Source organism: Nesoenas mayeri (genome assembly GCF_963082525.1).
Source record: "Nesoenas mayeri genome assembly, chromosome: 2".
In the NCBI taxonomy this organism is placed as follows: domain Eukaryota; kingdom Metazoa; phylum Chordata; class Aves; order Columbiformes; family Columbidae; genus Nesoenas; species Nesoenas mayeri.
In genome coordinates, this window is record NC_137543.1 from 37,110,751 (window position 1) to 37,135,576 (window position 24,826).

At 37.2% G+C, this 24,826-nt stretch overlaps 1 protein-coding gene across 1 annotated transcript in view; it reads left to right on the forward strand.

Annotated features, from left to right (window-relative positions):
• ARFGEF1 (ARF guanine nucleotide exchange factor 1) overlaps positions 1-24,826 on the forward strand; it is a 93,692-nt gene that overhangs the window by 29,594 nt on the left and 39,272 nt on the right. The window contains exons 2-10 of the mRNA XM_080338927.1: positions 99-129; positions 4,324-4,480; positions 5,470-5,616; positions 13,951-14,130; positions 16,115-16,388; positions 16,937-17,050; positions 17,680-17,852; positions 18,960-19,093; positions 22,383-22,617. Coding sequence (XP_080195053.1) covers positions 99-129; positions 4,324-4,480; positions 5,470-5,616; positions 13,951-14,130; positions 16,115-16,388; positions 16,937-17,050; positions 17,680-17,852; positions 18,960-19,093; positions 22,383-22,617 — 1,445 coding nt within the window. The remainder of the gene's footprint in view (positions 1-98; positions 130-4,323; positions 4,481-5,469; positions 5,617-13,950; positions 14,131-16,114; positions 16,389-16,936; positions 17,051-17,679; positions 17,853-18,959; positions 19,094-22,382; positions 22,618-24,826) is intronic.

Sequence of the window (24,826 nt, forward strand, 5' to 3'; positions counted from 1 at the left end):
GCCTAAATAGTTTTGCTTTCCAATCATTTCAGTTATTTAATGTTATATTTTTGGTTATGATACCATTTCCGTAACTATGCCTTTGTTTCATTTTACAGAGGAAATAAAGGCTGAAACAGAAAAGCAAAGGTACGTTGTAGTTCATCATACTGAGCAATAGTGCTTTTAACTACTTAAAATGTGTACCAAGCTTTTTCTGCATTGGGAGTATGGGCTCTCTCTGAAAAGCATTTTCAATGTATTTTGTAAGGTGGGTGGTATCTGGAAATGAGCTAAACGTGCGCCTTCTCTGACTGGCTATTACAGTGCAAGGCATAGGGCCTGGGAGTATAGGCAGAAGGTAGGTTAGAGGGAGCGAGCTGATATTTTCTGGCCAGGGAGGGTAGGAATGAGGACCAAGATTAGAAAAGGTCTTAGTAGGTGGCACAGAAAATATTCATGGAGGGGCCTGAGCTTAAAAGGCTCTCTGGGTGGGTTCAGAGGAGGGGAAGAGCCAGGAAGGCAAATAAAATACTTGAACCATGAGTGAGCAAGGGGAGGAGGTTGGGGTGAGGAAGTGGGAATGGGTAGAGAAAACAAGTGTAATTTGAAAAGATAGTGTCTGGAAAGGACCTTGTTGGGGAATAGGTGTACATTTTTGGAAGCAATTCCTCTGCAAGTGAAGGTAGAAGCCATAATTGACATTCAGCACTCTTCCACTATCAACAAGTACGTTTTTGAGTATTGGTAAACTGTGGAACCCATTATCAGTATTTAATTACACATTCCACAGGATCTTCCTTGTTTAGCGTACGTTACTAGCCATGAGTCAGGGCTGTGTGGTGAAAACTGTTTATACCACTTGTTGAAAGAATCGCATCAGTGGTGAAACTGATGATCAAAGTGTTCTTATGGCTTAAGCAAATGAGTGCTGGTTTGAGACCTGTGTTCTGCCCTGTAACTGAATTTCTGGTTTAGGCAAATCATTTAAAGCACAGCCATCAAAACTGGCTGCTAATGATTTCCGCTTCATCTCCTGGGTATTTGAGTTGAAATCTACAAGTTTTGGTTTGGAAAAGTTAAACACTTCTACCTGAAAAGGAAGCCAGCAGGAACTTTGTTTCCAAAGATGTAAAGGAAAATTTAATACCAAATATGCTGATCAATTTATTCTTGTGGCCTACCAAGTTTCGCAGTTAAAAAATAGATGCATCTGACTGAGTCACTGTGCTTCAGTTTCCACCAACAAAATAAAATCAGTACCATCAGGTCATAGTAAGGTTGTAAAAGTGAATTTAATGATTGTATAGTGTTCAGAAAACTTTGCACCAAGCACCACGAGACAAATCTCAGGCAGAAAGTAATAATGTGGTTTTATAACAGGTTTTACTTAGAGTAGTATAAATAAAGCAGAAGTCCACATTGTGAAGCATCATATGAAAAAGATATTTAATGTTACATGTTCAGTAAGGGATATTTGTTCTGGGCACTGAATAAGGAAAAAGTAATATCTGATCCTGTAGTTAAATACCATGATAAAACTAATCAGAACCCTGAATTATAATGATTTATACAAGTAGGGTTCAGCCATTTCTCATCTTTGGGTGCTTAAATTCTGCCCTATGAGTACCTGAAGTTGTGATTTTTGGGGGTATAATGAGTATGTCTTGCCTGCTTATGTACATTTTCTAAATAGATTTTGCTTTCTTCAATGCTGTCTTTATTTTGAAAGTAGCCTTTTGCTGCTATTAAGGCACTGCTGGACTTGGAAACTGTGAATGGATTTGCCCTGTTCTTACCGTAAAATCATATTTTTTAGATGCAGTACAAAATACTGGTTTTTTCCAGGCCTTATAATTGAGAAACCTCTTAGTTATCAAATTATTTTCAGCTTTTTATTTCTGTGATTGAGGTGTGAATATCATGACAAGAGACTTTTAATGATAATTATTTAAATTTTTCAAGACCCTGTTCAAGGAAATTGATCTCACAGTGAAACTGGAGTGCACTGAAAAATAGATCATTTCTGCCTCCCAGAAATTTTGCACGCAAGACTGCTTTTTAAAACAAACAAACAAACAAAACAACAACAACAACAAAAGCCAACAAAACCAAAACCAGACCTGGTGTTCGGTTAGCGAGGTGGAGGGAAATGGAATAGAAAAGGAAAGGCTGATTTGTGTAACGCTTACCTAGCAAATGCTTCCAAAATAGTTTTTGAAATTAATGGTTTGATACATACATTGGCCTGTTTCTATGGCTGATATATAAGTATCAGCATACTTCATACTTTTCATGCTTGGTAGTTCAGAGCTTTGTTCGAGGCAGTTTCTGGTTCCACAGTCTGCTGGAAAAAACAAAACAGCTCAAATAATTTCTTCACTGACATTAAGAAGAGAAGATCTTTTGGGATGCTCTTCTCCCTTCTTGTTGCTATCCCCTTCCATCATCAGCAAGGTGATGAGCTTATTGAATTATCTTTTTGGAGACAAATGGAGCATCATCTTCTATATTTATTATTTGAGGCATTTTTTCAATAGCTTTCAATTAAGAGAAGCTTCAGGCTTCTGCAGTGGCTTGCTGTGATATGGGTTCTTCATTTTTGTAATCACATCATGGACTGCTCGTTACTGAAAAATCCTGATTTTATTTCAAGAGTTCTTTTTTTTAAACTTAATTTTAATGGTTTCAATAGACATAATCACTAGATGAAGAACAATCTTGTCATAAGATATAAAGAAGAGATACCACCCTTCCATTCCTCAGAGAAAAGCTTTTGTAGGAATTTCAGAGCAGTTTAAGAACGTAGAAGAATCGTGTACTTCCTCTGCAACTTATCTGATTTGGGCTTTATCCAAAAGAGCTCTGTTTTTAGCATAACAATATTGAGCGATAAGTAAGATTATGCATCCGACAGAAAAACCTTTGCTCTTAATCAGGAAAAAAGAATATGTATTGGTAAATCCTTAAACCTCCGAAAGGGAGGTTATTTAGGGCAAAGTAGAATCTTAACACAAAGAGGACTGTTTTAATATGGTACCAAACATCTGAAGGAGTATCCAGCATGCTTCTTGAAAAGCTGAAATTCATAGTGTATCATACTGATTTGTTTAAGGCTCTCTCCATGGTGCATGGGGCTGCATTCAGTCTTTGGATTTATAGTAAAATCTTAGCAGTTCATTGTTGTACTTCAGCAACCTGGAAAATATGTATTTTCTACTATCTGCATTCCATGAAGCTTCTGATTTAACTTGCAACAAAAGTTTGATTTGAAAGTAGTTGTTCTGTAAAGATCTATTCAAATTACTGCAAGAATTTTTGATTCTTCACTACAGAATATGAAGGAAAGCTCTTTTTTTAATACCACCTATCAAGTCTCTGTAAGACAGTGTAGTTTACCTTTTATGTAAAGACAGGTATATGTGCATAATAAAGGTCAAGAATGATTTATGTAAAGGTGATGAGGTATTCTGTGAAATGAAAGATCTGACCTTCTTGCTTCAAGTCAAAGGCAAACTGCATTGATGCACACAAATTAGTGAAAAATCACCCATTTTTAATTGTCCTTTTTAGCTGAGCATTGTTGAGTATGCCCTTTCTAAAGGCACCATAAGCAATAAGACTTCAACAGCAAATAATTTTCTCAAATTTTCTACCGTTAGTTGTTTGAGATACGTTGCACAAGTGAGATACATTGGTAAGCACTCATCTCTTAGGTGCCGTGGTGTCATCTGAAGCACAGATAGACCAAAGTTTTGGGGCTTTTTTAGACTGATTTTTTGTTTGTTTGTTTTTCCCTGAGGATGTCCAGGATTGACGTTCTGATATGATTTAATCTCCAGAATAGATATACATTCTCTAAAGTACTGAATCTAAGTCGTGTCATAATACAGTAGTTAGGTAGTTTTTAACTTCCGGGGTCATTAAAATTTTTGGCAAGTTGTATTTTTGTCTGTTCTAGTATAATAGTGACAGAGTAGACTTCTCTGAGTTATCACTTAATGTGGAAATGATACTGAAGAGATTTCCCTTCCTCTCCTCTGCCTATACCAACCATAGAGTCTTTTCCTGTGTTCAGAGGAAACAAGTCTTTATGTGTTCAAACAAACAGGGACTGCTGAATATCTGTTTAGTGTGCAGTGGGTCAATTTACCTGGTCCATAAACGAGACAGGTGAAGTAGAAAAGCTGTTTATACAACAATATTGCTGTGTTGTTAACTTCATAGAAGTTACTGTTTCCTAGTGTTAATTTTCTTGATATTTTATTTCATTCGTAAACGTTGCAGTGGTGAGAACTATTTGCGTGATCACTTACAACAATCTAATGCGATCATTCTGTTTAGTCCCCCTCATGGAGAAGCAAAGCCTGGTTCGAGCACTCTTCCACCTGTGAAATCAAAGACGAGCTTCATTGAAGCGGACAAATACTTCCTCCCATTTGAGTTGGCATGCCAGTCAAAGTGCCCCAGGATTGTCAGCACATCTCTAGATTGTTTACAGGTCTGTATGAAGATGAGCTTTAACTGTCAGCTATAAAATTCTGTTGGTTTGGAGGGGAAGTGCAGTTGTATGCAACAAATAATGCCACTGGTTTTCTATTATTTTACTTCATTGCACACACAACCATATTTAAATACATTTCTCACAAAAGGTGAATGTATGTCTTATTTATTATGCAGTTCATGTATGTGTTTATTTGTGTATATATGTATTGGCACAATTACATGTTTGAGTCAGTTTTATAATGGTAGTGTACAACTACCTATTTTCATGTGTATATGTGTTGAACTAACAGAGCAGGTGTAGCGTTATCAAATTGATTTTATGCTTTTTGTGATTGCAGTAAAATATTTTTCAATTTGAGATGTCTGGCCTCTCTAAACTTATAGGCTCCTGTAATGTTTTCAAAACAAATTCTACAGTGTGAAGTTTAGCCATTTGCTACTCTGTGTGCTTTTTAAGTAGGTGGGCCATGCAGATTTACAAATACTGTAATGCCTGAAGTGTTCGGAAGAGGATTTTATTAATTTTGTAATAATTCCATTTCAAAGTATCGAAGATGTAGAGAGAGAAAAGGATAATAGAACACTTGAAAACAGAAGAATAGCCAGTGGCTTAAATAGAAACCATTTGCAGCTGGTTTATCTGGTGTCTTAAAATCAATTCTGTGTTGACTACATATGAAGACTTGTGTGATGTGAATTAATTTCAGAATCCTGTTTGTTTTAAAACATTGTTAACTGATGAACAAAAGCATTAATGTTAAGCTTGCTGACAAACCTTGTATTGCAGTTGCTGAGTGAAAATTGAATAAATCTGGAAGACATTTTAAAAAAATCCTTGATGTTTTGAGTCTTGGGGTAACATGTACTGTTTTAATTATTCTGTGCAAGTTAGAGCTAGCAAGTGAATTTATTTATTATAACAAGAAGCTGAGTTATTTTTAAGTTCTTATTTATGTGATTTTTTTTTTTCTTCCTCCTCTCCAGAAACTTATAGCATATGGGCACTTGACAGGGAATGCTCCAGACAGCACAGCTCCAGGCAAAAAATTAATTGATAGAATTATTGAGACAATATGTGGCTGTTTTCAAGGCCCTCAAACAGACGAAGGGGTTCAACTACAAATAATAAAGGTAATATGATTAATACTTACAGTATTTATAGTGGTGACAGCAGGAAGACATTCATAGCCCCTGCGTTCAAAAGCAGAAGTGTTTAATTTGTAAATGTGATGGTAATTTTAAAACATTTTCTTGATCCTGTTTGTGTGAGATGGAAACTCCTTATCTTACTTTCCCCACTCTCTCCCATTGCATTTTGGGTGAATTTGTGGTTGTGACCTGAAGTTTTGTGCACAGACCCACGGGTTAAAATTTCATTCACAGCAGACCAGTGAAGCTCTCTAATTGTAAGGAATTACTATGAAATAATCCTGCACTCCCAGTGGGGAAGATGGTAATTAAGCACCAGATTTTTAAATCCGTTTTGGAATTATGTTATGAAACGCAATTAGACCTGGCAGTCAGGCGTTACCATGGCAGCTTTGTGCTGCTCTCTCATGGACTTTTGCTTGAAGGACATCTAGGGTTTCTTTCCATAGCTTATGTAAACATTGCATGTGGAGTTTGTACAAATAAGTGTTTCTGGGGAACCTTAGCAGTGTTTTTGATTTCACCCATTAATTATGGGCATTTATTACAGGAAATTATTATACCAACTGGTAGAAGTTAGCCACCTAGTGGAAATACCATACCCTACTCATGTAACAGTAGTGTTTGAATGGTTGTGATGATGAGCAGTGCTGACGAATCCAATTAAAGTTAGTTATGAGGAATGAAGTGTTTGTTACTTTGTATTCCTGTGTATATGTGTCCTGAGGTGTTGACATTTCTTGCAGATTGCGTTTGTTTTACTGCAAAGAAGGTAATTTGTTCTCCTGCTCCTTTTCATAGCTCAGATCTTCATTCTTCTTGACACTCCACTTCTCCAGCAGATAGATGTTACAAATGTTGGGTTTATGCTGCTGTTGTCTAGATTTGTTGTGTTGTTTTGCCCAAGCATTTTAAGACATTTTTTATCTTGCAAAGGAAGTTTTTGTTGATGTAAAATTTCATTGGCTGAAACTATTACATCTCCCTCTTGCTGTAATAGCTTCTCTCTGAATGCTTTCTTATTCCTGTCCTCCCTGCCAGAAGGGGTTTATCTGTGAGCTGGTATTTATTCTGTCCAAGAAAATAGTTGAGAAAGTAAATTCTTCAACAATTGTAATAGGTATTAAGTATGTTAATTTGCTTAGTGCCTTCATTTTCTAACTGTTTAGACTTGGCTAATTGCCACGTTGGAATGTCTGAGAAAGTGGAGGGTACTGTTCTGGCTATGATTTCATGTTGTCCAATATGTTGGACACTATAAAAGCATCAAAACCAGAAATAACCTCAGCAAAGAAGACCACACCTTTTGATTTCCTTTGGGAGAATAATGAAACTACCAAGTCAGTTGTATTCCCTCAGGCTTCATAACTCCTCAGTTCTGGGCTGTGTATGGATGCCACTTTTCCAGTATGATTTGATGGGTGGATCATGTGTCTTTTTAGACTCTTCTGTCGTCCTGGCGATTAGTATGTTCTCTGAAGAATTTTAATTCCATCAGGGAAACAGAAGGCAGGGCACCTGGGTCTCCTGCTTTCTGTGCCGGTATTCCCAGGCTAATATTCAAAACACGAGCAGTGCTCCTGCAGGGCAGCCACATCACCAACACCACAGGAAAATGTGAGAGTGTCACTCAGACACCTTCCTCCCCAAAGAGCCCCAGAGGGCTGTCTGGGCTCTGTGTGCAGAGTGGCCAGCCCTGCAGTACTGTGCTGCCCTTGCTCTGAGATCTGGGAGCCCTTGAGTAAGAGTTAGCATGTGGTGCTGTTTACTGGTTACTCTATAGATGCTTTTCCAGTGGTGGGTGGAGTCATCTTCAGCAGGATCCCAACAACCAGAGTTGCTTAGTCGTTCTGAAAATACCTTTCTTCTGACTACCAAGGAAACAATCTTGTTGTGTCTGAGGAGTGTTATTTGTCTCAAGTTAAGTGTCTAAGCTTAGAGACATGTCTGCTGGTAGTTCTGACAGTTGGCGGCCAGTTTAACTTTTCTGCCCCTATTTCTGCTTACATGTTCTCATCTCTGTAATCCCTTCGTTCTTCATCTGCAGACTGCATGATGAACCAGACTGGGAAACTCCCTTTCCCTTTCCACCTTTCCTCTCCCCCTCCTTGTAGTTCAGTTTGATTTGATGTAGTTTTGATGGGAAGCCGTGCAAATTCTTGTTCAATTGTTACGGTGGGGATTGCTGGGGCAGAAAAAAATCTTATGTAATTAGGCTACTGCTGCCTTTGAGAATTGTTTATTCAAAGTATGTTTGAAACAGCCTCCCTTGCTTGAGCCTTTTTGCCTTCAGACTTGCTCTGCTTAGGGCTGCTAGGGCATTTGGGGTGTGGGGGTGTGTGTGCAGACTTCCTGTTGACAGCTGCAGAAGTTTTACTTGAAGTTCTGTTTACATTTCTGTCTGGCCTTTTTGTTCCTGAAGAATTACAATTATGGCAAAAATTATGTTAGTTTTTTTTTTAATCCATAAAGAAAGAATAGGGATGAGGAAGAAGTGTGGGACGTGAGATCAACTGTTCATCCTCATCTGTTTTGTCTTTCCTTGGTCTGCTGTATAGTATTTGTTATTACCTAGATACTTTTACAGCTTAACTTGCTCACGTTTGGCAAAGAAAAATTTTTGTGTGCGCTTGATAGCTGTAGTTTGAAAGGTTGAATGTTATTTTAGCAACTGCTTTCTGAGTTTTCTGAGTGCCATAGACTGTTCATAAGGTCAACTCCTGTATGGGTCTTTTCACTACTAGTCACACTGTTGGTATAACTGGTGTCCATGGAGGAAGGGAAGTTGAATCAAACATTGCTTGCACAAGTTGCCTTTTGAAACTAACTAAAAATACTGGATGACTCATTGTTGGATAACAGAATAGGAGGACTGAAAGCTAACAAATTCTGAGGAATAAGGAGAATTATGATAGGTTTGAAAGAATTTTAACAAAATCTATGTGAAACAGATTCCAAATTGAGAAGGCCCTTAAAAAAATTCTCCAGATCCATATCCTGTTGTGTTGCAGTAGTGTGGAATGCTATCTAAGTGACTTAATAATCAACAACATCATGTAGTAGTGTACTTATTTTTTCCTATAAAAAGATCATAGAAAGATTAATTCTTCCTGCTGAGGTTAAAAGGAGCTGTGGATTATGGAATTATTTGAAATGGGATCATTATGGAATGATTTATCAAGATAATGATGCAGGAGGTTTTATTTCTGATTCTTTGTATTGTGGGGCTTTCATCTTGGTTAATGGTTAGGATTGGTTACTTAACCAGAAAATGCTGTCCTGTCAGCTTGCAATTTTATTTTTTAGAGAAGAGTTACATTTTCAGAGTTGACTGTGAGATACTTCTGTTTTGCAAAATATGTATCTGTTTAGTTCCATATTGGATTCTAGTTCATTTTGAACACCTAACTTTCTGATGATAAAACTAATTAAAACTTTATATTCTTGTATAATTCACGTTCTGTATATTATCCTCCAGAGGAGAAACTGGAACATAATTCTTTCTGCAGTCTCTACAGTCGTAATCCTTCACTGTGTTACAGGGCTAGTAACTGACCACATGCTTGTGAACATGGATTATTTTTTCTTAAAATTTATGTTAAGTAGGAAAAAATACTAGTTTTATTCACATACTGTTAATTAATGATCTATTATTACTGAAATGTGCTGCAGATTCTAGGAAATGACACCGTTAATTTAAATCACTGTCTTGACTGTGAAAGCTTGCTGGAAGGAAATACTGTATTTTTCTATTTTTCCTACCCTTACAGTGTATTTCCATAGGTCTTCAAAGTTGGTGAACTAAATTAGGTAAACATAAGTCTTTTAAAGCTATGACAAATGTGTAACATAAATGGCTGAATAATTTGGAAAAGGTAAAAAGCAAGAGATAATCTTATCACTTGCTCACAAAGAAAATGTTACTTGGAAAACTATATAACTGCACTCTCTAAGATTTTATCTTTTAGTGTCACTCATACAGAAAAAATATGTATCTAGGAAGGTTATTTGATATACCAGTTGCTCTATGGTTTAAAGACTTCAGTCTCCTGCATTTTTCCAAAAGTCAGTCCAGCAGGGGAATTGGACTCGATCATCTTTTGAGGTCTCTTCCAATCCCAAACATACTGTGATACTGTGATATTAACACATTATTTCATGACAAGTTAATGTTTGGACTTCAAGGTGACTTCTAAAAGAATTTATTATAAAAAATAACCCTATAGCACTTCTCAAAGAAAACAGAAAGATGTGGTTCCAGTAGCTAATGCACTAGAGAGAGGAGTCGGGGCTGCTGTGTTTTATGTGCTGTCTCAAGTTCTCAAGAGCTCCAGACAAGTGAATTATGAGTATTTTGCTCAAAGTAAACCTGTGCTGATCAGATGATGGCTATACTGTGTCATAAATCTTCCAAAGATAAGATGATCGGAGCTGTCTGAGAGGAAGAAAAGAATGACCCTGAGTTGAAAACCAGGCTTCCTAGCAAGTCTGTGTGTAGTTGCATCTGCCTCTTCTGCATTCTTAAATTATTCTGGTAGTTACTTTCTTTCACTGTAAACATTTTGTTCTTGTAGAATATTCAGTGTGAGACAAACGGAAAGTTTACAGGTACAGATAGGCACTGAATATTTTCAGTAGAGAATTGATGTTAATTTAATTTACTTTTTAAACTAGATTCATTTTGCCTCACAAATCACAGTACTTCCTGTACTGTTCTAATACACTCACTTTACTTCATAGGGAATTCAGTGAAGAGCCAAACATGCCTCTGGCTAAATGAAAAAGTACCACGGGTTTCATGCAAAGATATGATAATCAGTAACTCAAGAAATTATCCTGAAAAATTTTCTCCTTTCCCATCAAATGGTTGTTTATAAAAATGAATAAGTTTTATATATAGTATCTAGATAGAGGCAGAGAACAATAGGGTCCTTCTCAAATACAGAATAATAGATGTGAAGGATGGGAAGGAAAGCATAAGGAAACAACCTCCCGGTCAGGATGATAGCCAGTAGTTTCAGGACAAGGAAAGTTCGATGGCTGTTAGTACTTTTGCAGGCTTTGTGACAAAAAAAGCTTTTGTGGAAGGACCTGAAGTATAATGAACGAATGCTAATGATTTTTTTACAAAGGTTTCCTTGTGCCTAAGGGGAGGAATACAGTAAAGCAGACTTTTTTAATCATCTCTCCATAGCTCACACAGGAGATACTGGATGAAAACAGATGAGCTAAGTGTGAGCAGAAGGGAACTCAGCTGCAAAAAGCCTTGAGCGGCAAATCTTTACCATGATAGGAAAGAGCAACCTAATGCTGTGACTCCATAGTCGGTAGAGCCACTGCAGCATCTTGCTGTTGTGACCTCTGCAGAGGGGCTTGCTGCTCTCCAGGCTTTGCTCCCAGATCTTGTCCTGCCGCATCCTTTGTCCTGGAATGCGTTTAATACTCTGAATCAACTAAAATCACTTTGAAAACAGACAAAATACCCCAAACCAAACACCGTGGCTTTTTTGTTGTGTCTTGTTTTTAATTGTGTGAACGTGTTGCCCTCAAAATAGCACAGGTGGCTTCATGCCACAGAATGCCAAGTAAGCAGTAAGAGTTGCAAAGTAAGCAGTAAGAGTGTACAGCTGAGGGGAAGGCAGAGCTCAAGGACGTGCATTGCCGTGTACCATTTTGTGATTTTGTGTCATCCTGCCTGACTGGGGACTGTTACTGAGGTGGTTGTGTTCTACTCATCTGATTCCCCTCTGTTCCTCCTTGCATTGGACCCAGTAGCCATTTGGCCACAGAGGTAATTTTGGGGAGTAATCTGAAAAAAAAAGTGATAAAGGGAAGGATTAGTTTTCTAATCTCTGGGTTGACAAGGGTTTGGAGGAGCAGGACTGCTGCTCCTGATCATAACCTGTGGTTTCTCGGGGTTAGCTGTCACACCAGTTGTGATAATGATGTATTCTTTTATGATACAGAATAAGATGTGACATGGTTTAGGGCATGCTGTCAGATTGAGCCTTAAATGGAAGCTGCCAAGAGGGAGGGACGTTGTCAGAAAGTGATTGCAAAATACTTCCTGTCTCATGTTCATTCTTATTTCTGCTAGATTGTGATAGAAGAGGAAGAGAAGAGGCATTGAGACATGAAGTGGGCATGACTAATAGCCTGAGGATGGCTCTAGATTAGAAGGAATATGAAAGATCTTAGCAAAAGATCAAAGTTAAAATGCTTATCATTTTATAAGCATGTATTGTACTCATTAGGGTTCATTGTCTCTAGTGCCTGAGAAGGAAAGAATCCCAAAGAAGTGACTGTCAGGACCTCTGTAGCCAAGTTGGACTCTTTAATAGTTAGGTATCTTCAAGGCGATCCCTTGCTGGGAAGACAGATTTCTCAGTCTGCAGAGAAGATGCAGTTATTCAGTGAAATTGGATTAATATGTTAAGGAGGTATGTCTGTGTGTGTGTGTTTGTTAACATTTCTTCACCTCCACATCCCCTTATCAAGTGGTGTGAAAAGAACCGAGCTTTAGTGGCCATAACAAGCATACTGAAGAAACTTAGGAAGTTCAGGCTGTTAAGCCAATTAAAACAAAAGAGCACAGAATCCATCTGTAGCCTTGTCACCTTTTTATGCTAACAGACATTTGTCTCCTATTATTGAAAGTTGGGGAAAAAAACCCAAAACCCAAAGACTTTACTGAACTGAGATGAAAATGAAAATTGAACTTTCAAATATCAAATTCTTAATCACACAAATTAAACAGGGAGATGGAAAGTAACACAGAGGAGTAACTTAATGAATGACATAGCTAGAACAAAAGAGATGGAGACTTGATTCCCCTGCCCCTTTGCATTAGTGTCCTAAATGCTACGCAGCAAGAGACCTTATCTTTCCAAGTGAGAAATTGTAGGTGATTCTTAAACTGGTGTATTTAAGTGTGTGTGTCTCAGTGTTACATTTTGGAATTGAGTGAAAGAAGTCTTAAGTCTAAATATTTACTGTACTGGGCTGAAACAGTAGTGCTTTGGGAAAAAATAGCTGTCTGTTTATGTCTGGGCTCCAATTGTTTGTTTTGTGTTCAAGAGTTACTGATTGTTTTTTTTCAAACTAGTGTAGACAAGGTTCTCCAAGGTTAATTCTGTTACAGAATTATTAGTGAAAGATTAAGGGAGCTTTCTGGTTTGGCGTTTCATAACTTCATGACACAGAAAACTTGAAAAAGTAGAATACTAAAATATGTACAGGTGTGCAGCCTTTCCAGCCGGATCAGAGAGTGCAGAATCTAGTCACTGGGAGTTACCTGCCTTCAGGGTGATAGTGTTTGCTCCTGAAACGTGTAGGAAAGAGTTGGAGAAGTCAGCAGAGCTGTACTAATATAAGTAGCTTTGGGGATAAATGTTGGAGTGTGAGAGTACTGTGGTATAGGGGATGTAGGTATGTTACCTAATCAGAAGGGATGTGCAGCTCTAATGGGGTTCAGGGTGCTTTAAACTCAGTATCTGCAGATCTTCCCCCTCCTCCCTCCCCCTCCCCCCCGCCCCCCCCCCCCCCCCCCCCCCGAATTCCTAGCAGTAAGGTAGAGGTGGAAATGTACAACACTTAATGAAAGACAGGTGAATATATGACACACAAAATTGCATGTGTGGACCACTGTAGAAGGTGTTTGCATTAAGGGGACAGGTGATGAATGGTTCAAATATGTGTCTGATGAGCAGCTGAGGGAACTGGGGCTGTTCAGCCTGGAGAAAAGGAGGCTGAGGGGAGACCTTATCGCTGTCTACAACTACCTGAAAGCAGGTTGTAGCATAGAGGGTGTTGGTCTCTTCTCCCAAGTAACAAGTGATCGGACAAGAGAAAATGGCCTCAAGTTGCACCAGGGGAGGTTTAGACTGGATATTAGGAAAAAATTCTTCACAGAAAGGATTGTCAGGCATTGGAACAGGCTGCCCAGGGAAGTGGTGAAGTCACCATCCCTGGAGGTGTTTAAAAGGTGTTTAGACGAGGTTCTTAGGGGCATGGTTTAGTGCTAGATCAAGGTTATGGTTGAACTCAATGATCCTGACCGTCTCTTCCAACTGAAGTGATTCCATGATTCTATGTATTTCCTAGATATGTCGATTAAAAACACTGAGTATAACTGTATGTATGATGTCCTGGTATAGCTGCAAGAGTACATGAGGAAACTTAATTAAACTGCAGTTCAAGATATGTACTTAGCTATATTTTTAAAGTAATCCTATTTTGATATTTATTCATTTACAAACTATTTGACTGACAAGAAAAGTTTTGACTGGAAAATATGTATGTGTTTATTTATTTTAGGCTTTGCTCACTGCAGTAACGTCTCAACACATAGAAATCCACGAAGGAACAGTGCTACAGGCTGTGAGAACATGTTACAATATCTATCTAGCAAGCAAAAATCTCATAAATCAAACCACAGCCAAGGCCACTCTAACACAAATGCTGAATGTCATTTTTGCACGTATGGAAAATCAAGCAGTGAGTATCTCACTATCTTTATATAGAAACTAGTTCTTAACAGCAAACCAGCTTGCAAGACTTTTGTCATTATTATTAAAGCTTTTTGACTTTCCTAACTTATGTACTTTGGAAAAAAAGAAGAAAAAAAGAAAGAACCTGGTATCTTAAATTGTTCTTTTTGTGTTTTACAGTCTGAAACAGGTGTGAAATGTGTTTGGAAGGATGGGGACGGTGTACAGGATTTAAACTTCTCATAGTGACCTTCTATATTTAATGGATGCATTCAACTTCAGTTTCTATTGTCAGGCTGTTCATAGGTGTCGCGCTGCCTGTGTACGAGTACATCTGGAGTCGCATGAGTGTTAGTGAAATGCTCTAGTATAGTAATGGTTAACACTGCAGAACTAATCTATGAATAAAACAAAACAAAACCAAACAAAGGAAAAACCCAAACCCAACACACCTTTCCAGTCATGCAATCATTTACACTTTTTAACATTTGAATGTGTAGTAGTCACTAACAGATATGTGTATGTCACTGAAATTGCTGTTGTGTGTTGTCAGCAGGGACCCCAGCATATGCCCTGTGCCTTCCACTGCTGATAATAAAGATCAACACAGCAAAGTAATTTGTCTAATTCTTATTAAAAAAAAAAATAGAAAGGCAGATTCCCAGACTAGAGAACTAGTGGAATTCCTAGCTACTTCTGAAAGAAATTTAAAAGAAATTCTGCTGTATTAATACAAACTCTTCAATTTTTCTTCAAGAATATGTAGTATTTACTTTCATCTTGGAAGCAACTGCATATTGGTGCATGGTACCATCACAGTCAAAGATTTATGAGACATTTATGATAAATCATAGCAAAATTCATGCAGTGAATGCTTTTGAGAAATCTATGCAGTTATTGTCCTTTTAAGCATCTTACTACAGAAGAGGATTATTATTATTTTACAATGGAAGTCTTTTTACCAGACTGCAACTCTAGTCTTTATGCAAATTGAAAAGTAGTTTTGCTTGTTTTGCACACTCAGGGCAAATTTTAATATGATACCTGGCAAATACTAGCAGGTGTTATCTGAGCTGTAATTTGAAAGGTAATATCTGCTTGAATATCTATAGCACCCCAAAAGATGCAGCATAGAAAGCTTTAAGTGGAAGAGTAAAGAATGAGATCATAGTAGCCAAAATAACAATATGAAAAGTTACAAAACTTTTGATAAAAGGTGGGCTCTGCAGGGACAGAAAGCCAGTTTGTAGAGCATCACCTCAAAGGACACCCTGCTTTGGTTTGACTTTAATGACTGTTGTCTTAATCCCTTAGACAAATTACAGAAATTCCTCCCTTATGGGGGAAGATTCCAGATCAAGGAACCATGACACTAAAGTAGTCTTTGTCTTACAGTTTTAAGTATGATGATTTCTTCCTGAGGATGTGTCTTCTGTAGTGTTTTGGAAGTGCTGCTTTTTTCATTTGTAACTCTTGGTTTGGGTTTTTTTTTTGGTTTTTTCCCTGGAATGTTTTTAGTCTTTCCCTTAATACCATGTGCTTGTAGGATAACAGAAGATGCATAAGTTCTCCAATGTATTTCACTTTGTGAGAGCTTTCAAAAAAGAAAAACAAAACTGCCTTCATGTTTCTCCATACAGTCCTTGTATATTGTCACGTCTACAGGCTGAAATTCCTTATAGGGTAGGCAGACTGCTCTTGGTCCTATACTACATGTAGTTTAGTCATCCCTCTTTCTCAGTGAAGGTAGAGTTAAGTCTAATGTGCATAGTTGGGAAGCAACCCTCTTGCAAAGGTTTATCCCATTATATTTAAATTATTTATAATAATACAAAGGATGCATTTTCTTAAATTGTTAGAGCCTTATGAAGGCTCTGTTTAAGCAGAAACATTAGAGGGTTCATGTTTATAAAATTATGTATAAAATATGTATACAGCTCATTGTTTTATTTTGATAGTGAAATTCGTGTGTGATTGCAATGTTTTTGTAGCTTCAGGAAGCCAAACAGATGGAAAAGGAAAGACACAGACAGCAACACCATTTACAGCAGTCTCCAGTAAGCCATCATGAGCCTGAATCACCTCAGTTGAGACATATTCCAACGCAGACTGATCAGCTGTCCAAAGAGCATGAGAGAGAGCTTGACCACAGCACGAATGATGTGGACAAGAACCTTCAAGAAGATATAGAGGCAGAAAACGGATCTGATATTTCTAGTGCTGAAAATGAACAGACAGAAGCCGACCAAGCCACGGCAGCAGAAAGTAATCAGTGTGTATTTCTGTTTCATGGAGGGAGGGAAAAGGTCTGTTAAAAGAAATGCTTGAGGATTGTCTTTTTTTCCACCTCTCCCAAATCGGGAGTCAGGCATATATTTTCAAATAGTTGACTAATGCAAAATGCCTGTTGTCCTTGTTACCACTGTTAAACTCTATCAGGAGTATCCTTTGGTCCTACACACTGTCATGGTCACTGTAGCAAAGATTCCTCTTTGCACCTATGTAATATTGTGAAAGTTTTGGGGAGTAAAATCTCAAAACCAGTAAGTTTTCAGTTTTTAATGTACATGAAAATAGAAAATTGATGTATTTTGTTGGCATAGGCCTGTTGATTACCATTTACAGGTTATATGCTGGAATGCTTATGTTCTGTGAATACTGTTTGCAAAGCATTGAAACAGAGCTTTTTTAATGTATACTCTCCTATTAACAGATTTAAAATTGAATTTTTAAATACTAAATGCAAATGAAATATCTTATTCATTTCTTAATTTCTCATTAATATTTGTTTGGGTTTGTTTTCCTCTTTAAAGGTCTTTCTAAAGCTGATGGAGAAACATATGATGGTGAAACCAATGAGTGTGAAGAGAAGGCACAAGAAATTGTAGAAAGTATTGTGCAGGAAATGGTGAACATAGTAGTTGGAGGTATGATATTAATATCTGTTTAGTCAATAGAGACCAGTCTGAATCTTGACATTAAGAATTATTTTAACACTTCTGAATATTTAACTAAAATGACATTTAAATAGCACTTAACATGCTGAAGAAAACAGTTTGTTGTCTGACCTTAGCTGTGCATTATTTACCAGTAAAATGAACAAGGTTTCATTCATTAATTTACACTCTATATTGGAGACTAATGTTATTTTAAAAATACAAGTTCTTGTTTATCTTTTTTTTCTGTTTTGATTCCACAAACTCTTCACAAATGGGCCTGTGGCTGTAGTAGCAGTGTAGCACTATATTTTTCAGTTTGTTGGAAAGTGTATATCGAATCAGAGACGTTTTCTTCCCAGTGCTTCTTGGAAACTCGGTAAAATGGTTCACGTGGCAATGTAAAGTTGGAAGTCATTTTTTCAGTGTAATTTTCATTAGTGGGGATTAAGAGTATTTGGATTTTCTTGTAGTTATGTAATGCCATGTAAACTCTGCCTTAAGCGGCTCCTTATGATACTTTGCTTATGATTGTTTTAGTATTTAAATGTTGAATTAAAAGGCTCTTTTTAATTTGCATTCTTGTATAACATTTGTTTATAATTCTTCTTTTCTGATAGATGTGGAAGGGACTGCTGAAAGTGCAGGTGGTGATGGCACAATTGTAACATTAGAAGATGGCAGTGACAGTGAAAACATTCAGGCAAATGGAATTCCAGGGACTCCAATTTCTGTTGCTTATACACCATCTTTACCTGATGACAGATTATCTGTCTCTTCCAACGATACTCAGGTACAGGCAATTATAAATTAGGAAATACTGGAAAAACTAATATATTTTAATTGTTGTCCAACACTTGTGCAGAGTGTTTAATATAATTCCATAAAATAAGTTACTCAGATGCATTTCAGCTGTTGTGTTCAAGGCATTATTCTGTTTCAGTGCACTATTTAAATTACATTTTTGTCAAGTAAATTTTGCGTATGCTGCCTTTTTTTATCCTAATATTTTTAGCTGCCCTGTAGAGTACACTGTTCCAAGATTCAAGAAGCCTGTTCCACTTGTTTTTGAAGTGCCCCTGTGAAACTATAAAACTAGCATTCAGTACACATAGCGAAGAACATAGCCAATTATAGACATACCTGTATAATTTCAGTGTGCTCTTTTCAAATTAAAAATAGAAATTTCAAGCCTGTAGCATGACCTTACTGCAGTGGTTTCAGATTAAAAGTTTTATGTCTGAGAGGACTGTATTTTCATTAACTAAAAAGATGTGAAAATACTCCCTCTGTAACAAACACCAGCATGTATGCAGTATCAGCTGACAGAGTGTATCTGCTATCAAAGTGTACTGTATAATTAGATTTGGGAATAGTAGATTTTAAGCTTAAAAAATTTACAGTCGCATGTGCTATAGAAAAGATTAACATTAAACAAGTTGCTTATATAAGGAACAATAATACATAATTGCAAGAACTTAGTAACGGGTGATTATTGTACTTTAGAAATTTTACCAAATCTTGGCACAGATACATAACTCCTTGCATTCTATTAAAATGTCTAGGTGGCTTTTTTTAAAAAAAAAAAACCCTAGTTATCTACAGAAAATATCTGAGGGGAATTCATTGCATGTTACCTTACTTAAACTTGACCTACCTCATTTCACAATAGTCTTTAATTAATTCTGACTTTTAATGATCTGGCAATTTTTATTAGTAAGTTTGTTCATTTTAACTGGACTGCAGAATATTTTCATTTGGTTTAGTCCTGAGACCATAAAGCTATAGTGAATTGGTTATATTTGTATAATGTCTTAACTTCTTGTTGCTAGGAAGTGGGGATTTCCCTACACACCCTGCTAATGCAAAATGGAATACTGAAATATGTTAACTTCTTTAGGAATCTGGAAATTCTTCAGGACCTACCCCTGGTGCTAAGTTTTCCCACATTTTACAAAAGGATGCCTTCCTTGTATTCAGGTCACTGTGTAAACTCTCCATGAAGCCTCTGTCAGATGGACCTCCAGATCCAAAGTAAGTAGAATTTAGAGTTCCTAGAATTAATCTTCTCTATTTGAAAATAAAAATAAATAATTTAAATATTTTTGAGAGTCCTCAGTTATTCAGAAAAAATAATTGTATGGTAAAAAGAACCTAGAAACTTTGAAAAGGTACTTTTAATGTTTTAATGCATCTTTTGTGTGTTAAATGAAAGCAACTGTTGCTACCCATCTACTTGTTTAGAAGCTTCTTAAGAACACCTACGCTTCCTGTAAGTGCATCATGTTGTTCCTAGTTGCTCTTTATATCAATTTTCAGAAGGGTTTGTAAAGAGAGTCTTCAGGTATTTTTTGTCTTGGAAAATGTTGCTCTGCTTTTAAGTAATACCTGGGTTTGTAACCATTGTTGTTTATGCCCCACAATTTCTTACATCTCTTGCATATTGGGTATCCAGTACACATACCCAACTCCATCTTAATACAAGCTCCTCACTTTGAGCTGATAACTGTGTTTCATTCTTTTGCTCAGGGTGGACACTTTTGACAGGCTCCTTAATCAAAACACAAATATTTTGAAAACAGTCTTTATTTGGATATTTTTGAAATCTTGTCCTCTGACTGAAGAGATTGTGTTTTCAATTTGGCTTAGAGAATTGTTTGTTGTAAACCAAAAATATTTTCCTTTATGGATGTGTGCCAGTATTAGCTGGTTGTGAGTGTTGGCAATGAACTTTGCCTTTTGGATCTTGACTAGAGTTTATATGCACATTTATTTTGCACATTAGGAGCAATTGGTGATCATTTTCAAGAGGAATGCTTTTTTGTTCCTCAGATAGTAAAACTGTAGTATGACCTCTGATGACCATCAAAGGTCCAGTATTCTTCAAAGTAAAACAAGCTTTACTGTTTCAAGTTCTAACTTTTTAAGCAGGTAACTTAAAGACAGTTTAATTTAATCACTGCTATTTGTTGTGGATTTACTAAGCTGAAAAAATGTATGATTTAGTAGAAACGATTTTGAAGGGTTAGTCTAGAACCATTTTCAAAATGTTATCTAGTGATGCGCTGTGGAAAGTCAAGACATCCAAGAACAAAGACTGAAGCATGAAGTTTTTCTTCACTGTTTTTCAGAATTTATCTTCCAGGAAATGCCATGAAAACCCTGTGGTTTTAGTCAGTTCTCTGAGACTAAGACTGTCTAGTTATTAAAATGGATTAACTCTCTGGAAGAGCAGCATTAGCTATTGAGGCACTTGGAGCATATCTGAATCTGTGGAGTCCTTGACGGTCATATTAGAACTGATTAAGCTCTTCACGTAGAACAAATTGGAGGAAATGGCATTTAGGGCAACAAGAATTAGCTGCAAAGGCATTCGAAGACATCCTGTGTTTGGAGAAGTGCCTAGAATTCATCAGTGATTCTGAGGCTTTTTGAACTATTACAAACATGCTGTAATTGGAAGAGAAGGCGTAGGATATCTACAGCATATAAAAAAAAAAAAAAGGGCTTAGCTGCCTCTAAGAAACATCTTGCCAGTGAAAGTATCTGTGAAGTCTTTAATGAAAATATTTTTAAATTATAAGTAACTGGACATGGAACTTTAGCTTAAAATCACAAGACCGGGAGTTGAGATCAAGGTTGTGCTTCTTACCTGGAATGTGCTTTTTACCTGGAATGAAATAAGATGGGGGGGAAATATCTTGAAAGTTTACTTCTTATAATATTAGTCCTTAAATTTGTTTTAAATTAAGTGGGCTTTACACATCATACAGAATTGGTAAGGCCAGCAAGTTAGGACTTCAGTTCTGAGCTGACACTTGCTGGAAGTAGGCAATATTGAATATTTTATTTATAATTGAACTTCATATTTAAATTCTTATGTTTCATATCAAAGTATGGCATGTTCATGTGCTGTCTGCACACTTGATAGAACATGGTGCAAAAATCAAGCCTTTTGCATCAAAGGAGAGTCTTAGGTTAGGTTCTGTGAGGTTGTGCTGTCCCCAGAGCCAGACATCTTCTTGAAGAACTACAGAGTTTGTAGTGTTTACTTTGACTTTCAGCGCATTAGGAGGCATGGGAGGAACATGTTCCTCACCCAACTTGGCCGATTACATTTTGCTTCTCACAAGTGTCATCAGACTAAAAGTCTGACCTTGGGATTATATTCTATGAGTTCGATATGGTTGCAGATTGACACCCCCCCCCATCCCACTTTGTTTCCAGTGTGCAGAAATCATTGAGTTTATTTGCAGCATACTTGTTATTCACTTCCATGTTTGTTTTGAGCTAGATTGGAATGACTTTTTTTAATTAAGCTTGTATTTTTGCAATATACAGCAAATATCCAGCTATTGTGTGTCACATGTTGGCTTGAAGCGCCCCTTACCCTGTCTGGGTTGTACTCTATGAGAACCTTCCTGTTGTTCCTTATGTTTCATAAGTGTCTTCTATCAGTGGGTGGTTGTTCAGTGAAAGCTGTGGACGGTCTTGTTGGGAAAGCCATTTGTCTCTGTACCTGCTCTTCAGAAGAGCTGTGGGCTTTTTTGAGATGACCTGAAGTGGGAAGGAGCATCAGGGACTAGGAAAGAATGTTTTCGCCCAGAATGATATTTAAATTGCATGATATTTTCATAGATGCAGATTTCCTATAAACTTGAGGATGTATGTGGTTTGGGGTTTTTTTGACAACACTAAAGTTGCCTGACTTTGCTATTGCCATGTTTAAAATAGGCTTGTTATATATCTTAGCTGCTCTTGGAGTGGGATGGGACCAGTGACTGATAAACAATATAAAATACTGTATTTGAGAAAAGATTTCAGTGTTGGGAGGAAACAGGTCAGGCAGAGCAGGTGTTGTCTTCATCGTCCTTCAGCTCTTTTTGGGTGCTGGTGGAAATGCAGGAGGAGGAATTTCCACCTTTTAGTAGTTGGGGTTCTGTAGATGGGGTGGATATTTTAGATAGGATCTTCCAAAAATCCTTTAAAAGGAAATAGTGCTCCCTTCATCTCTGACTGAGCATTGCCTACTGTTGCTGCTGTTCTGTGATGCTGTGCTGCTGTGATAGTGGCTAAACAATAATGGAGAAAAACAGTAACTGGGGAAGGTTGTTCTTGCCCACCTCTTGACTGAAGAGTGACCTCTTCATCAAAAAACATCGAGATAATTTTGTGATTCTTTCCACAGCAGGTTGTGTCAAATTTTAGTTGATTTCATTAACATTCCACACACAAAATCATTGTGGTGTATTGACTTTACAAGAGACTTTTCTTTTTTATGAAGTACACTGGAATGATCTGTTGTATTTCTTTTTTATTCTAGATCTCATGAACTGCGATCAAAGATCCTTTCATTGCAGTTGCTTCTGTCCATTCTGCAAAATGCAGGACCTGTCTTCAGGACAAATGAGATGTTTATTAATGCTATTAAGCAGTACCTTTGTGTTGCATTGTCAAAAAATGGAGTCTCATCAGTTCCAGAAGTTTTTGAACTTTCACTTTCAATATTTCTTACCCTCCTCTCAAACTTCAAGACTCATCTAAAGATGCAGATTGAGGTACATACTTGAATTTCTAAGGGGTGGAGGAGTGTCAAGTGAACATTTGTTTATATTTGTGAGTAGCTTGGTCTTGTTTAGAGAAATTAATTTTCTTTTCTGAATCTCAGCTTTTGCATAAGACTTGCCAGATCTCCTTGTGCACAGAAGCTCTTTTTCACCCAGTGGCAATGGACTTGCGTGCAACAATGCTCTTGAAACTCCCTTCAAATGAAAGAGCAGCATTTCCTTTGGAATACTTATCAATTAGCTAAAATTTGCTTTGTAACATCAGGAGTAATGTGACAGTTGTGGTAGTGCTGTTTGTTGAAGTGGAAAGTGATGGGAAAACTTTTTTAGGGCTGTTTAAAAAAGATTCCATCATATTTTAACTAGAACATGCAATGAAATACCTAATAAAGAAGTAAGCCATTTCATCACTTAGTAATAGATATTAACTTAAACTAAGAAATTTTACAGTGTAAAAGATGCTTTGACTTACTCTGTGATTGAGATGAATTTTTACAATGATAACTTACTATGCTCATACTCTCTATTGCTACTTTAGTTTCCTTAAGAGTTTCCTGTTTTTTTGTGGTATGGTATTATCACAGAATGATGCTCAAACTCAGAAATTAGTAGATTTGTGGATAAGCTCGGTCAGCTACTGTTCAATAATACAGTTAGGAGATTTTAGTTCTGCAGTACATAGTACAAATTAAGAAAATGAGTACACTTACAAAAAAGGCTAGTCAAGGTATGATTTTGCAAAGGAATTTTAGGATAAAAATTAGTGCCTTGAAATGCATTTTGGATTTTCTTTGAGGTCACTTGAACAGATTTCTTTCTCTAGGGGAATCCCAACTATTTGATTATTGTAGCCACCTCCCTTTGTATATCAGGGCCTACATCAGTATATGGTTCTGAACATGATAATCTTAATTTCCTCAGTTCTCAACAGGTGTATGCATGATTTAACTGCTTAGGCCATGTGTAGAAATAAATACATATTATTAGCGATAAGAGTTATCCATATCCTGACAGACATTGTGAATTTTCTCACTGGATGGATATAAGTCATAGGGGAAAGCAAGATGTATAATATCTAGAGCCTTTGTTCTTTACTTCTAATTCTTATGCCATAGGGCATGAGCAGCATATTGGAAAGATTCTGTCCATTTGAGCCACATGGGTACTCTCTTGTGTATCCCGTGTGTAAAACATCTTAACTCCATGGTGAATAAAGTAGTAGTGTGCCGGTGTGTTCCTGCTGTTCATTTTGATAATTTTATGTTTTGGGGAGTTTACATGAATACTGAGACCCAGAGATTGCCCCATAAGTGTGGACATTAAGTATGTGAAAAGATGCTGGGAAGTGTTGAAAATGTTGCTCCTGTAAGGACCTTGCATTCAGGGATTTCTTCATCTCTGGGATGTCATTGCATAAGTTGATATATTGTGGCATTTTTGGAGGAAGAACCTCATCTTGCCAGTACCATGTCAGGAGGGTATTGTATTCGGATCACTTTCCAGGTTACTTTGGTGCCTTTTGAGGAAGAAACAATAGGATTTCCAGTATTTCTTTGAGTATAGCTTGGAAAGCAATACATGTTTGGTGATTGCCTTGAGAAGATGATGCATTTTGAAGACAAACTGTGTGTGTCCAACCAGACTGTGGTGCATGTGCAGTGCTCAGCACATCAGACGGATGGGACCGACCCGCCTGCTGCCTAGAATGTGTTGGACTCGCTGGGTGCTCACAGAGCTTACAAGTCAGCGTGTAGGTGGTAAATGCATCACGATTGAACTTCCCTGACAGAAATTTGATGAGCTTCCATCACTGCCATCCTTTCCTCAAATTCCAAACAGAAAATGAAAACTGGAGAGGTTGCCCTACACTATTGTAGCAGCTTCTAGAATATGCTAAATTAGGACCATCGCCACATAGCAGGGCTGCATTTCCTCCTCACACGTATGAAAGCCAAAAGCTTGATGCTGCCAAAGTATCCATCTATTACAAAGTACAGGGGACAGCAGTTTCTAGAAACTTTCTCTTTTTTCTGCTTGTGAGCTAAGAAATCCTCTTCTTTCAGCTACTGATCCTAAAGGTTATTCAGAAGATGTGGGTAGACAAGTAGACAACTTCACATCCCGTTTGTGTCTTGGAGCTGTAAGGAGAGCCATATGCTCTGATTTATAATACGAAAAATCTATATATTTTGGGATTGAG